This window comes from Oncorhynchus mykiss, chromosome 13, assembly GCF_057628025.1.
Source record: "Oncorhynchus mykiss isolate SJ-2025 chromosome 13, ASM5762802v1, whole genome shotgun sequence".
In the NCBI taxonomy this organism is placed as follows: domain Eukaryota; kingdom Metazoa; phylum Chordata; class Actinopteri; order Salmoniformes; family Salmonidae; genus Oncorhynchus; species Oncorhynchus mykiss.
In genome coordinates this window covers 3,317,501-3,332,249 of record NC_143034.1, presented here as the reverse complement: position 1 = coordinate 3,332,249, position 14,749 = coordinate 3,317,501, and the positions used below count along the sequence as shown (strand labels likewise).

Genomic DNA, 14,749 nt, shown 5'->3' with positions numbered 1-14,749 from the left:
AATTCGTAAAAGAACTCCACTCACCTGGTTGTGGTAATTGAACGAGTTGGTCACCTGCTCTACATTGTGTGATAGCTGATACTCTTATCAAAACATAAAAACAAGGCCAGATTGTCCCGTCTTTCTAGAATCCCTGAGCTCTGAAACAGCAACGTTTTCTCTCAGACCTCACGACAAGATGTGTTAAAAATACTGAACAGAAATATAAAATACAAATCAGTCAATTTAAATAAATGTATTATTTGTTCCTAATTGATGGATGTCACATGACTGGGAACACCGATATGCATCTGTTGGTCACATATACACTACATGACTGGGAACACCGATATGCATCTGTTGGTCACAGATACAGCATGCCAATTGCCTTCAAAACTTGAGACATCTGTGGCATTGTGTTGTGTAACAAAACTGCACCTTTTAGTGTGGCCTTTTATTGTCCCCCCCAGCACAAGGTGCACCTGTGTAATAATCATGCTGTTTAATCAGGCTCTATACGGGGAGGGGAGGAGACGGGAGAGGGGAGATGGGAGAAGAGGACAGCGACCACGCAACAGAGACCACGCAACAGAGACCACACAACAGAGACCACACAACAGAGACCACACAACAGAGACCACACAATGGAGGCAGAGCAGCAGCTTCACTCTCCCAGACAGAACTGGACTGTGGCAGTTTTGTGTTCTCACTTCTCAAACCTTAATTTATCTAGGATATCCAGCCTTACAGATAACAACATCTATTTTTGTTCAAAAGGGACCTGGATAAAAAGGTTAATTTATTTAACATGTCGTCTTTCTATCTAAAGCGCTGAGTCCGTTTGTGGTGAGTTTGATGTGTGTGTGTGTGTGTGTGTGTGTGTGTGTGTGTGTGTGTGTGTGTGTGTGTGTGAGTGTGAGTGAGTGAGTGAGAGACAGGCTGTGAATGGGTCTGACAAGACAGAAACGGTAACGGTGTTGTCAGAGCTGACAGAAGAGGAGAGATGTTGGCAGTCCCGGGATGCTGTTCCACTGTAAAGACACACAGAGTGTTAAACTGGAGAGTGGACCCTCGCCGGGATGCTGTTCCACTGTAAAGACACACAGAGTGTTAAACTGGAGGGTGGACCCTCACCGGGATGCTGTTCCACTGTAAAGACACACAGAGTGTTCAACTGGAGAGTGGACCCTCACCGGGATGAGTTTTTAGCTCTTTCATGACACATCAATCCCTAAAAATATATATATATATATATATATTTAAACCAATAATGATTCATGCAAGGAAGTGGACCTCTCCAAATCAATAATGATTAATATACAGGAAGTGGACCTCTCCAAATCAATAATGATTAATATACAGGAAGTGGACCTCTCCAAATCAATAATGATTAATATACAGGAAGTGGACCTCTCCAAATCAATAATGATTAATATACAGGAAGTGGACCTCTCCAAACCAATCATGATTAATATACAGGAAGTGGACCTCTCCAAACCAATCATGATGAATATACAGGAAGTGGACCTCTCCAAACCAATCATGATTAATATACAGGAAGTGGACCTCTCCAAACCAATCATGATGAATATACAGGAAGTGGACCTCTCCAAACCAATCATGATGAATATACAGGAAGTGGACCTCTCCAAGGCACCTCCCACTCTGGACTTAGAGCTTCACATTCTGTCTCTGAGTGAGGATGACGGAGTCACTCATTTCCATCCGTCCCTCTAAAGAAGAGGATGCCTGGGACTTTTAACTAATAAACCGTAAGAAAGAGGAGATGAAGAAGGATTAAAAATTGTTGTGAAACTAGAAACTCCCACTGACGCTGTTATGAAGCCTGGACTATAAACGAAGTACAGAAAGCCTTTAATGAAGGCGCGCAGCGGACCGTAACTTCCTTCGCCGTGATGAAGTTGTGTAACCGGGGAGCGCTGATGCTGGTCACCACGGCGTTATCCTTCATAGCGTTCAGCCTGATGACCATCGCAGTGGGAACGGACTACTGGCTGTACTCCCGGGGCGTCTGCCGGTCCAAGACGTCGCTCCATGACAACGAGACCATCCGCAAGAACGAGGTGGTGATGACTCACTCCGGGCTCTGGCGCACCTGTTGTCTCGAAGGTGACCGTTAATAACCGGTTGTTTGTTTTGATTGATTTGATTGGATCTTTTTGGTTACGGGTTTAAAGTACAACTATAGCAGTTTGGGTCAGTTTTAAGTGTCGATTTGATTGGATCTTTTGGTTAAGAGTTTTAAACGTTCGTGTGGTGTGTGTGTGTGTGTGTGTGCGCGCGCTCTAACATTTGTAATCTATATATAACTATACGGCGCCTTCGGAAGATATTCAGACCGCTGAACTTTTTTCCATGTTACGTTACAGCCTCATTCAAAAAAAATATTTTAAAAATGTATTCAGCAATCTACACAAAATAACCCATAATGACAAAGCGAAAACAGTTTAAACATATATTTTTTTGAAAATTAAAAATAAATAATAAACAGATGAAGTCAAAAGTTTGTACACATCTACTCATTCCAGGGTTTTTCTTTATTTTTACTATTTTCTACATTGTAGAATAATAGTGAAGACACTAAAACTATGAAATAACACATACGGAATCATGTAGTAACCAAAAAAGTGTTAAACAAATCTAAATATATTTTCTATTTGAGATTCTTCAAAGTAGCCACCTCTTTGTCTTGATGACAGCTTTGCACACTCTTGGCATTCTCTCAACCAGCTTCACCTGGAATGATTTTTCAACAGTCTTGAAGTAGTTCCCACATATGGTGAGTACTTGTTTGCTGCTTTTCCTTCCCTCTGCGGTCCAACTCATCCCAAACCGTCTCAATTGGGTTGAGGTCGGGGGAATGTGGCGGCCAGGTCATCTGATGCAACACTCTATCACTCTGCTTGGCCAAAAAGCCCACAGCCTGGTGTGTTTTGGGGTCATTGTCCTGTTGAAAAACAAATGATAGTCCCACTAAACAGATGGAATGGTGTATCGCTGCAGAATCTTCTCTCTCTCTCTCTCACTGTCTCTCTCTCTCTCTCTCGCTGTCTCTCTCTCTCTCGCTGTCTGTCTCTCTCTCTCTGTCTCTCTCTCTCTCTCGCTGTCTCTCTCTCTCTCGCTGTCTGTCTCTCTCTCTCTGTCTCTCTCTCTCTCACTGTCTGTCTCTCTCTCTCTCGTTGGAACCAAATCTCACATTTGGACTCGTCAGAGTCCAAATTTCCACCGGTCTAATGTCCATTGCTCATGTTTCTTGGCCCAAGAAAGTCTCTTCTTATTATTGGTGTTCTTTAGTAGTGGTTCCCCTCTTGTCCAGGTGGGTGTGGATTCAGATTGCATCCTCTGTGGATCTGTTGGTTCCCCTCTTGTCCAGGTGGGTGTGGATTCAGATTGCATCCTCTCTGGATCTGTCGGTTCCCCTCTTGTCCAGGTGGGTGTGGAGTCAGATTGCATCCTCTGTGGATCTGTTGAGGCGGTATCAGAATTGAAGTGGGTCTGGGTGTCTAGGATGATGACGTGTGTCATGACCAGCCTTTCAAAGCACTTCATAATTACAGATGTGAGTGGGGGCAGGGCGATAGTCATTTAGGAAGGTTACTTTGGAGCTCTTAGGGACAATGGTCCTCGGCTTGATTAAAGACCAGGAGAGATTGAAAATGGCCTTGAAGACACTTGTCGTGTTTTGAGAAAGCACCCTCTGGTATTCTGTCTATTCTCACACACACACACACACACACACACACACACACACACACACACACACACACACACACACACTGACCTCTCTCTATCTGTTAAACATTAAAGTGGTTTAATGAGTGGACACCCTGTTAAAGGACATCAATGGTGTGTGTGTGTGTGTGTGTGTGTGTGTGTGTGTGTGTGTGTGTGTGTGTGTGTGGCTGTGTATTGAGGACCATTGAACAGTTGACAGCCCCCTGGGGAAGATCTCTCCAGGACTGTTAGTGCTCTGTTCTGACCTGGCAGTTGGTCAGGCTCTGCTCTGCCCTGACCTGGCAGTTGGCCAGGCTCTGTTCTGACCTGGCAGTTGGTCAGGCTCTGCTCTGCCCTGGCAGTTGGTCAGGCTCTGTTCTGACCTGGCAGTTGGTCAGGCTCTGTTCTGACCTGGCAGTTGGTCAGGCTCTGTTCTGACCTGGCAGTTGGTCAGGCTCTGCTCTGCTCTGACCTGGCAGTTGGTCAGGCTCTGCTCTGACCTGGCAGTTGGTCAGGCCCTGCTCTGACCTGGCAGTTGGTCAGGCTCTACTCTGACCTGGCAGTTGGTCAGGCTCTGCTCTGCTCTGACCTGGCAGTTGGTCAGGCTCTGCTCTGACCTGGCAGTTGGTCAGGCTCTGCTCTGACCTGGCAGTTGGTCAGGCTCTGCTCTGCTCTGACCTGGCAGTTGGTCAGGCTCTGCTCTGCTCTGACCTGGCAGTTGGTCAGGCTCTGCTCTGCTCTGACCTGGCAGTTGGTCAGGCTCTGCTCTGACCTGGCAGTTGGTCAGGCTCTGCTCTGCTCTGACCTGGCAGTTGGTCAGGCTCTGCTCTGACCTGGCAGTTGGTCAGGCTCTGCTCTGCTCTGACCTGGCAGTTGGTCAGAGCAGATATATTTTTTTTACAGACCTCTACATGCTTTGTAAGTAGGAAAACCTGCAACATCGGCAGTGTAGCAAATACTTGTTCTCCCCACTGTATGTTATAGTATGTATGTATACCTGTATGTAGTACTATATATATTTTATAGTATGCTGAGATGTATACCTGTATGTAGTAGTATTAGTACTATGTATATGTTATAGTATGTTTAATGTATGTAGTAACACTAGTACTATATATATATATATCATAGTATGTTTAATGTATGTAGTAATATTTGTACTATATATATATATTATAGTATGTTGGATGAATACCTGTATGTAGTAATATTAGTACTATATATATATGTTATAATATGTTTAATGTATGTAGTAATATTAGTACTATATACATGTTCTCTGTGTAGGGACGTTCAGAGGGCTGTGTAGAGAAACCCCCTGAACACCTCTGTTCTCTGTGTAGAGAAACCCCCTGAACACCTCTGTTCTCTGTGTAGAGAAACCCCCTGAACACCTCTGTTCTCTGTGTAGAGAAACCCCCTGAACACCTCTGTTCTCTGTGTAGAGAAACCCCCTGAACACCTCTGTTCTCTGTGTAGAGAAACCCCCTGGACACCTCTGTTCTCTGTGTAGAGAAACCCCCTGGACACCTCTGTTCTCTGTGTAGAGAAACCCCCTGAACACCTCTGTTCTCTGTGTAGAGAAACCCCCTGAACACCTCTGTTCTCTGTGTAGAGAAACCCCCTGAACACCTCTGTTCTCTGTGTAGAGAAACCCCCTGGACACCTCTGTTCTCTGTGTAGAGAAACCCCCTGAACACCTCTGTTCTCTGTGTAGAGAAACCCCCTGAACACCTCTGTTCTCTGTGTAGAGAAACCCCCTGAACACCTCTGTTCTCTGTGTAGAGAAACCCCCTGGACACCTCTGTTCTCTGTGTAGAGAAACCCCCTGAACACCTCTGTTCTCTGTGTAGAGAAACCCCCTGAACACCTCTGTTCTCTGTGTAGAGAAACCCCCTGAACACCTCTGTTCTCTGTGTAGAGAAACCCCCTGAACACCTCTGTTCTCTGTGTAGAGAAACCCCCTGAACACCTCTGTTCTCTGTGTAGAGAAACCCCCTGAACACCTCTGTTCTCTGTGTAGAGAAACCCCCTGAACACCTCTGTTCTCTGTGTAGAGAAACCCCCTGAACACCTCTGTTCTCTGTGTAGAGAAACCCCCTGGACACCTCTGTTCTCTGTGTAGAGAAACCCCCTGAACACCTCTGTTCTCTGTGTAGAGAAACCCCCTGAACACCTCTGTTCTCTGTGTAGAGAAACCCCCTGAACACCTCTGTTCTCTGTGTAGAGAAACCCCCTGAACACCTCTGTTCTCTGTGTAGAGAAACCCCCTGAACACCTCTGTTCTCTGTGTAGAGAAACCCCCTGAACACCTCTGTTCTCTGTGTAGAGAAACCCCCTGAACACCTCTGTTCTCTGTGTAGAGAAACCCCCTGAACACCTCTGTTCTCTGTGTAGAGAAACCCCCTGAACACCTCTGTTCTCTGTGTAGAGAAACCCCCTGAACACCTCTGTTCTCTGTGTAGAGAAACCCCCTGAACACCTCTGTTCTCTGTGTAGAGAAACCCCCTGAACACCTCTGTTCTCTGTGTAGAGAAACCCCCTGAACACCTCTGTTCTCTGTGTAGAGAAACCCCCTGAACACCTCTGTTCTCTGTGTAGAGAAACCCCCTGAACACCTCTGTTCTCTGTGTAGGGAAACCCCCTGAACACCTCTGTTCTCTGTGTAGAGAAACCCCCTGAACACCTCTGTTCTCTGTGTAGAGAAACCCCCTGAACACCTCTGTTCTCTGTGTAGAGAAACCCCCTGAACACCTCTGTTCTCTGTGTAGAGAAACCCCCTGAACACCTCTGTTCTCTGTGTAGAGAAGCCCCCTGAACACCTCTGTTCTCTGTGTAGAGAAACCCCCTGAACACCTCTGTTCTCTGTGTAGAGAAACCCCCTGAACACCTCTGTTCTCTGTGTAGAGAAACCCCCTGAACACTTCTGTTCTCTGTGTAGAGAAACCCCCTGAACACCCCTGTTCTCTGTGTAGAGAAACCCCCTGAACACCTCTGTTCTCTGTGTAGAGAAACCCCCTGAACACCTCTGTTCTCTGTGTAGAGAAACCCCCTGAACACCTCTGTTCTCTGTGTAGAGAAACCCCCTGAACACCTCTGTTCTCTGTGTAGAGAAACCCCCTGAACACCTCTGTTCTCTGTGTAGAGAAACCCCCTGAACACCTCTGTTCTCTGTGTAGAGAAACCCCCTGAACACCTCTGTTCTCTGTGTAGAGAAACCCCCTGAACACCTCTGTTCTCTGTGTAGAGAAACCCCCTGAACACCTCTGTTCTCTGTGTAGAGAAACCCCCTGAACACCTCTGTTCTCTGTGTAGAGAAACCCCCTGAACACCTCTGTTCTCTGTGTAGAGAAACCCCCTGAACACCTCTGTTCTCTGTGTAGAGAAACCCCCTGAACACCTCTGTTCTCTGTGTAGAGAAACCCCCTGAACACCTCTGTTCTCTGTGTAGAGAAACCCCCTGAACACCTCTGTTCTCTGTGTAGAGAAACCCCCTGAACACCTCTGTTCTCTGTGTAGAGAAACCCCCTGAACACCTCGGTTCTCTGTGTAGAGAAACCCCCTGAACACCTCTGTTCTCTGTGTAGAGAAACCCCCTGAACACCTCTGTTCTCTGTGTAGAGAAACCCCCTGGACACCTCTGTTCTCTGTGTAGAGAAACCCCCTGAACACCTCTGTTCTCTGTGTAGAGAAACCCCCTGAACACCTCTGTTCTCTGTGTAGAGAAACCCCCTGAACACCTCTGTTGTCTGTGTAGGGAAACCCCCTGAACACCTCTGTTCTCTGTGTAGAGAAACCCCCTGAACACCTCTGTTCTCTGTGTAGAGAAACCCCCTGAACACCTCTGTTCTCTGTGTAGAGAAACCCCCTGGACACCTCTGTTCTCTGTGTAGAGAAACCCCCTGAACACCTCTGTTCTCTGTGTAGAGAAACCCCCTGGACACCTCTGTTCTCTGTGTAGAGAAACCCCCTGAACACCTCTGTTCTCTGTGTAGAGAAACCCCCTGGACACCTCTGTTCTCTGTGTAGAGAAACCCCCTGAACACCTCTGTTCTCTGTGTAGAGAAACCCCCTGAACACCTCTGTTCTCTGTGTAGAGAAACCCCCTGGACACCTCTGTTCTCTGTGTAGAGAAACCCCCTGGACACCTCTGTTCTCTGTGTAGAGAAACCCCCTGAACACCTCTGTTCTCTGTGTAGAGAAACCCCCTGAACACCTCTGTTCTCTGTGTAGAGAAACCCCCTGACCACCTCTGTTCTCTGTGTAGAGAAACCCCCTGGACACCTCTGTTCTCTGTGTAGAGAAACCCCCTGGACACCTCTGTTCTCTGTGTAGAGAAACCCCCTGGACACCTCTGTTCTCTGTGTAGAGAAACCCCCTGGACACCTCTGTTCTCTGTGTAGAGAAACCCCCTGGACACCTCTGTTCTCTGTGTAGAGAAACCCCCTGGACACCTCTGTTCTCTGTGTAGAGAAACCCCCTGGACACCTCTGTTCTCTGTGTAGAGAAACCCCCTGGACACCTCTGTTCTCTGTGTAGAGAAACCCCCTGGACACCTCTGTTCTCTGTGTAGAGAAACCCCCTGGACACCTCTGTTCTCTGTGTAGAGAAACCCCCTGGACACCTCTGTTCTCTGTGTAGAGAAACCCCCTGGACACCTCGGTTCTCTGTGTAGAGAAACCCCCTGGACACCTCTGTTCTCTGTGTAGAGAAACCCCCTGACCACCTCTGTTCTCTGTGTAGGGACGTTCACAGGGGTGTGTAAAGAAATTGATTATTTCCTCGAGGATGCAGACTATGAGCAGGATGCTGCGGAATACCTACTGAGTGAGTACACACACACACACACACACAGAGACACACACACACACAGAGTCACACACACACACACAGAGACACACACACAGAGACACACACACAGAGACAGAGACACACACACACACACACACACACACACAGAGAGACACACAACACACACACACACACAGAGAGAGAGAGACACACACACTTAACACATACTGAATTTTGAGTGTAATTTTGACTTTTCTCTCTGTCTGTGTGTCTCTGTGTGTGTGTGTCTGTGTGTGTGTGTGTGTGTGTGTGTGTGTGTCTCTGTGTGTGTGTGTGTGTGTCTCTCTGTGTGTGTGTGTCTCTCTGTGTGTGTGTGTGTCTCTCTCTGTGTGTGTGTGTGTGTGTCTCTCTGTGTGTGTGTGTGTCTCTCTGTGTGTGTGTGTGTCTCTGTGTGTGTGTGTCTCTGTGTGTGTATGTGTGTGTGTTGAAGGAGCAGTGAGAGCCTCCAGTATATTCCCCATAATGAGTGTAGGTCTGTTGTTTCTGGGAGGAGTCTGTGTGGCCGGCAGCGAGTTCTACAAGACACAACACAACGTCATGCTCAGCGCTGGCATACTGTTCGTCTCCGCAGGTCAGCCCTCTCTCTCTCTCTCTCTCTGTCTCGCTCTCTCTCTCATCTACATCTCAGCAAACTCTCTCTCTCTTTCTCATCTACATCTCAGCAAACTCTCTCTCTCTACCTCTCTCTCTCTGTCTCTTTCTCTCTCTCTCGTCTACATCTCAGCTAACTCTCTCTCTCTCCCCCCTCTCCCTCTCCAGGACTCAGTAACATCATTGGCATCATCGTCTACATCTCGGCTAACTCTGGTGACCCGGGTCAGAGCGACAGTAAGAAGAGTTACTCCTACGGCTGGTCTTTCTACTTCGGGGCGTTGTCCTTCATCTTGGCTGAGATGGTGGGCGTTCTGACAGTACACGCCTTCATAGAGCGTCACCGAAAGCTCCGGACCCGCGGCCGCCGCTCCTTCACCAAACACGCTCTGTTCCGCTCCGCGTCCTACTACAGCCGCTACAACCGCTACAGACGCCGCTCCAGTTACCGCGGCAACGTGGACTACCGTCACTCGCTGTCGTCGGCGGGGCAGCTGCGACCTCGCGACCCCTCGCCGTTGCCGGTGGCCCTGTCCGTGTCAAAGGTTGTCGCCGCGGGGTCGGAGTTGGCCTCGCACAAACTAACGCCGCCCGACAACAAGATGGCAGCCGCTGTAGGAGGAGGAGGAGGAGGAGGGGTGGATGTTGCGAGGAGCGTTTTCCTGTTGCCACTGACAAGCAAGCCCAACAACAAGGACATGTTGCCTAGCAATGCTGCTAACAGGAAGACAACACCTGTCTGAGAGAGAGAGAGAGAGAGAGAGAGAGAGAGAGAGAGAGAGAGAGAGAGAGAGAGAGAGAGAGAGAGAGAGAGAGAGAGAGAGAGAGAGAGAGAGAGAGAGAGAGAGAGAGAGAGAGAGAGAGAGAGAGAGAGAGAGAGAGAGAGAGAGAGAGAGAGAGAGAGAGAGAGAGAGAGAGAGAGAGAGAGAGAGAGAGAGAGAGAGAGAGAGAGAGAGAGAGAGAGAGCGTTAGCTGAGATGTAGACGAGAGAGACAGAGACAGACAGACAGAGAGAGAGAGAGAGAGAGAGAGGACAAAAGTTGACAGGATGGAACACTACCTCTGTCTGATGACCGTAGAACAGACAGGATGGAACACTACCTCTGTCTGATGACCGTAGAACAGACAGGATGGAACACTGCCTCTGTCTGATGACCGTAGAACAGACAGGATGGAACACTACCTCTGTCTGATGACCGTAGAACAGACAGGATGGAACACTACCTCTGTCTGATGACCGTAGAACAGACAGGATGGAACACTACCTCTGTCTGATGACCGTAGAACAGACAGGATGGAACACTACCTCTGTCTGATGACCGTAGAACAGACAGGATGGAACACTACCTCTGTCTGATGACCGTAGAACAGACAGGATGGAACACTGCCTCTGTCTGATGGCCGTAGAACAGACAGGATGGAACACTACCTCTGTCGGATGACCGTAGAACAGACAGGATGGAACACTACCTCTGTCTGATGACCGTAGAACAGACAGGATGGAACACTACCTCTGTCTGATGACCGTAGAACAGACAGGATGGAACACTACCTCTGTCTGATGACCGTAGAACAGACAGGATGGAACACTGACAACACTCATACTGCTGTGCAGAACCGTATAGAATTGATCTGTCTGTCTTTCTCTGTCTGTTCAGTTTGTTTCCTGGAAGCTTAAATGACCCCTGACCTCTGTCGAGAGCCAATGACAGACCCAGATCCAGTGTAGCTGTCCGACCTGGCATCCAATAAGCTGGCTCCCTTTTGTTTTCTGTTACAAAAGCCCTCTCTTTTAAGATGTTGTGTTGTTCTGCTGACTGACCTCTAGTAACTCTTAGTCGGCCCTCACACTGTCTATAATAAATACACTGACTAACCTCTAGTAGCTCTTAGTCTGCCCTCACACTGTCTATAATAAATACACTGACTAACCTCTAGTAACTCTTAGTCGGCCCTCACACTGTCTATAATAAATACACTGACTAACCTCTAGTAGCTCTTAGTCTGCCCTCACACTGTCTATAATAAATACACTGACTAACCTCTAGTAACTCTTAGTCTGTCTATAATAAATACACTGACTAACCTCTAGTAACTCTTAGTCTGCCCTCACACTGTCTATAATAAATACACTGACTAACCTCTAGTAACTCTTAGTCTGTCTATAATAAATACACTGAATAACCTCTAGTAACTCTTAGTCTGTCTATAATAAATACACTGACTGACCTCTAGTAACTCTTAGTCTGTCTATAATAAATACACTGACTAACCTCTAGTAACTCTTAGTCGGCCCTCACACTGTCTATAATAAATACACTGACTAACCTCTAGTAGCTCTTAGTCTGCCCTCACACTGTCTATAATAAATACACTGACTAACCTCTAGTAACTCTTAGTCTGTCTATAATAAATACACTGACTAACCTCTAGTAACTCTTAGTCTGTCTATAATAAATACACTGACTAACCTCTAGTAGCTCTTAGTCTGTTTATAATAAATACACTGACTAACCTCTAGTAGCTCTTAGTCTGTCTATAATAAATACACTGACTAACCTCTAGTAACTCTTAGTCGGCCCTCACACTGTCTATAATAAATACACTGACTAACCTCTAGTAACTCTTAGTCGGCCCTCACACTGTCTATAATAAATACACTGACTAACCTCTAGTAACTCTTAGTCGGCCCTCACACTGTCTATAATAAATACACTGACTAACCTCTAGTAACTCTTAGTCTGTCTATAATAAATACACTGACTAACCTCTAGTAACTCTTAGTCTGTCTATAATAAATACACTGACTAACCTCTAGTAACTCTTAGTCTGCCCTCACACTGTCTATAATAAATACACTGACTAACCTCTAGTAGCTCTTAGTCTGCCCTCACACTGTCTATAATAAATACACTGACTAACCTCTAGTAACTCTTAGTCTGCCCTCACACTGTCTATAATAAATACACTGACTAACCTCTAGTAACTCTTAGTCTGCCCTCACACTGTCTATAATAAATACACTGACTAACCTCTAGTAACTCTTAGTCTGCCCTCACACTGTCTATAATAAATACACTGACTAACCTCTAGTAACTCTTAGTCTGCCCTCACACTGTCTATAATAAATACACTGACTAACCTCTAGTAACTCTTAGTCTGCCCTCACACTGTCTATAATAAATACACTGACTAACCTCTAGTAACTCTTAGTCTGCCCTCACACTGTCTATAATAAATACACTGACTAACCTCTAGTAACTCTTAGTCTGCCCTCACACTGTCTATAATAAATACACTGACTAACCTCTAGTAACTCTTAGTCTGCCCTCACACTGTCTATAATAAATACACTGACTAACCTCTAGTAACTCTTAGTCTGCCCTCACACTGTCTATAATAAATACACTGACTAACCTCTAGTAACTCTTAGTCTGCCCTCACACTGTCTATAATAAATACACTGACTAACCTCTAGTAACTCTTAGTCTGCCCTCACACTGTCTATAATAAATACACTGACTAACCTCTAGTAACTCTTAGTCTGCCCTCACACTGTCTATAATAAATACACTGACTAACCTCTAGTAACTCTTAGTCTGCCCTCACACTGTCTATAATAAATACACTGACTAACCTCTAGTAGCTCTTAGTCTGCCTATAATAAATACACTGACTGACCTCTAGTAACTCTTAGTCTGTCTATAATAAATACACTGACTAACCTCTAGTAACTCTTAGTCTGTCTATAATAAATACACTGACTAACCTCTAGTAACTCTTAGTCTGTCTATAATAATTACACTGACTAACCTCTAGTAGCTCTTAGTCTGCCTATAATAAATACACTGACTGACCTCTAGTAACTCTTAGTCTGCCCTCACACTGTCTATAATAAATACACTGACTAACCTCTAGTAGCTCTTAGTCTGCCTATAATAAATACACTGACTAACCTCTAGTAACTCTTAGTCTGTCTATAATAAATACACTGACTGACCTCTAGTAACTCTTAGTCTGTCTATAATAAATACACTGACTAACCTCTAGTAACTCTTAGTCTGTCTATAATAATTACACTGACTAACCTCTAGTAGCTCTTAGTCTGTCTATAATAAATACACTGACTAACCTCTAGTAGCTCTTAGTCTGTCTATAATAAATACACTGACTAACCTCTAGTAGCTCTTAGTCTGTCTATAATAAATACACTGACTAACCTCTAGTAGCTCTTAGTCTGTCTATAATAAATACACTGACTAACCTCTAGTAACTCTTAGTTGGCCCTCACACTGTCTATAATAAATACACTGACTAACCTCTAGTAACTCTTAGTCTGTCTATAATAAATACACTGACTAACCTCTAGTAACTCTTAGTCTGTCTATAATAAATACACTGACTAACCTCTAGTAACTCTTAGTCGGCCCTCACACTGTCTATAATAAATACACTGACTAACCTCTAGTAACTCTTAGTCTGTCCTCACACTGTCTATAATAAATACACTGACTAACCTCTAGTAACTCTTAGTCTGTCTATAATAAATACACTGACTAACCTCTAGTAACTCTTAGTTGGCCCTCACACTGTCTATAATAAATACACTGACTAACCTCTAGTAACTCTTAGTCTGTCTATAATAAATACACTGACTAACCTCTAGTAACTCTTAGTCTGCCCTCACACTGTCTATAATAAATACACTGACTAACCTCTAGTAACTCTTAGTCTGTCTATAATAAATACACTGACTAACCTCTAGTAACTCTTAGTCTGTCTATAATAAATACACTGACTAACCTCTAGTAACTCTTAGTCTGTCTATAATAAATACACTGACTGACCTCTAGTAACTCTTAGTCTGTCTATAATAAATACACTGACTAACCTCTAGTAACTCTTAGTCTGTCTATAATAAATACACTGACTAACCTCTAGTAACTCTTAGTCTGCCCTCACACTGTCTATAATAAATACACTGACTAACCTCTAGTAACTCTTAGTCTGTCTATAATAAATACACTGACTAACCTCTAGTAACTCTTAGTCTGTCTATAATAAATACACTGACTAACCTCTAGTAACTCTTAGTCTGCCCTCACACTGTCTATAATAAATACACTGACTGACCTCTAGTAACTCTTAGTCTGTCTATAATAAATTCACTGACTAACCTCTAGTAACTCTTAGTCTGCCCTCACACTGTCTATAATAAATACACTGACTAACCTCTAGTAACTCTTAGTCTGCCCTCACACTGTCTATAATATATACACTGACTAACCTCTAGTAACTCTTAGTCTGTCTATAATAAATACACTGACTAACCTCTAGTAACTCTTAGTCTGTCTATAATAAATACACTGACTAACCTCTAGTAACTCTTAGTCTGCCCTCACACTGTCTATAATAAATACACTGACTAACCTCTAGTAACTCTTAGTTGGCCCTCACACTGTCTATAATAAATACACTGACTAACCTCTAGTAACTCTTAGTCTGTCTATAATAAATACACTGACTAACCTCTAGTAACTCTTAGTCTGCCCTCACACTGTCTATAATAAATACACTGACTAACCTCTAGTAA

General features: G+C 45.0%; 1 protein-coding gene across 1 annotated transcript; it reads left to right on the top strand.

Annotated features, from left to right (window-relative positions):
- Positions 1-1,683: 1,683 nt before the first annotated feature.
- Positions 1,684-9,902, top strand: LOC118940062 (voltage-dependent calcium channel gamma-3 subunit-like). Its single transcript, XM_090194711.1, has 4 exons — positions 1,684-2,109; positions 8,458-8,541; positions 8,996-9,136; positions 9,325-9,902. Exons 1-4 carry the CDS (start codon positions 1,896-1,898, stop codon positions 9,897-9,899), a joined length of 1,014 nt encoding a protein of 337 aa, XP_090050837.1. The 5' UTR covers positions 1,684-1,895; the 3' UTR covers positions 9,900-9,902.
- Positions 9,903-14,749: the final 4,847 nt, after the last annotated feature.

Excerpts from the sequence above, each read along its gene's own strand:
- LOC118940062 (XM_090194711.1), top strand. The coding sequence starts at position 1,896 with ATGAAGTTGTGTAACCGGGGAGCGCTGATGCTGGTCACCACGGCGTTA. Across the intron at positions 2,110-8,457 it reads GCGCACCTGTTGTCTCGAAG|GGACGTTCACAGGGGTGTGT; the intron begins GTGACCGTTAAT and ends TTCTCTGTGTAG. Across the intron at positions 9,137-9,324 it reads CATACTGTTCGTCTCCGCAG|GACTCAGTAACATCATTGGC; the intron begins GTCAGCCCTCTC and ends CTCCCTCTCCAG.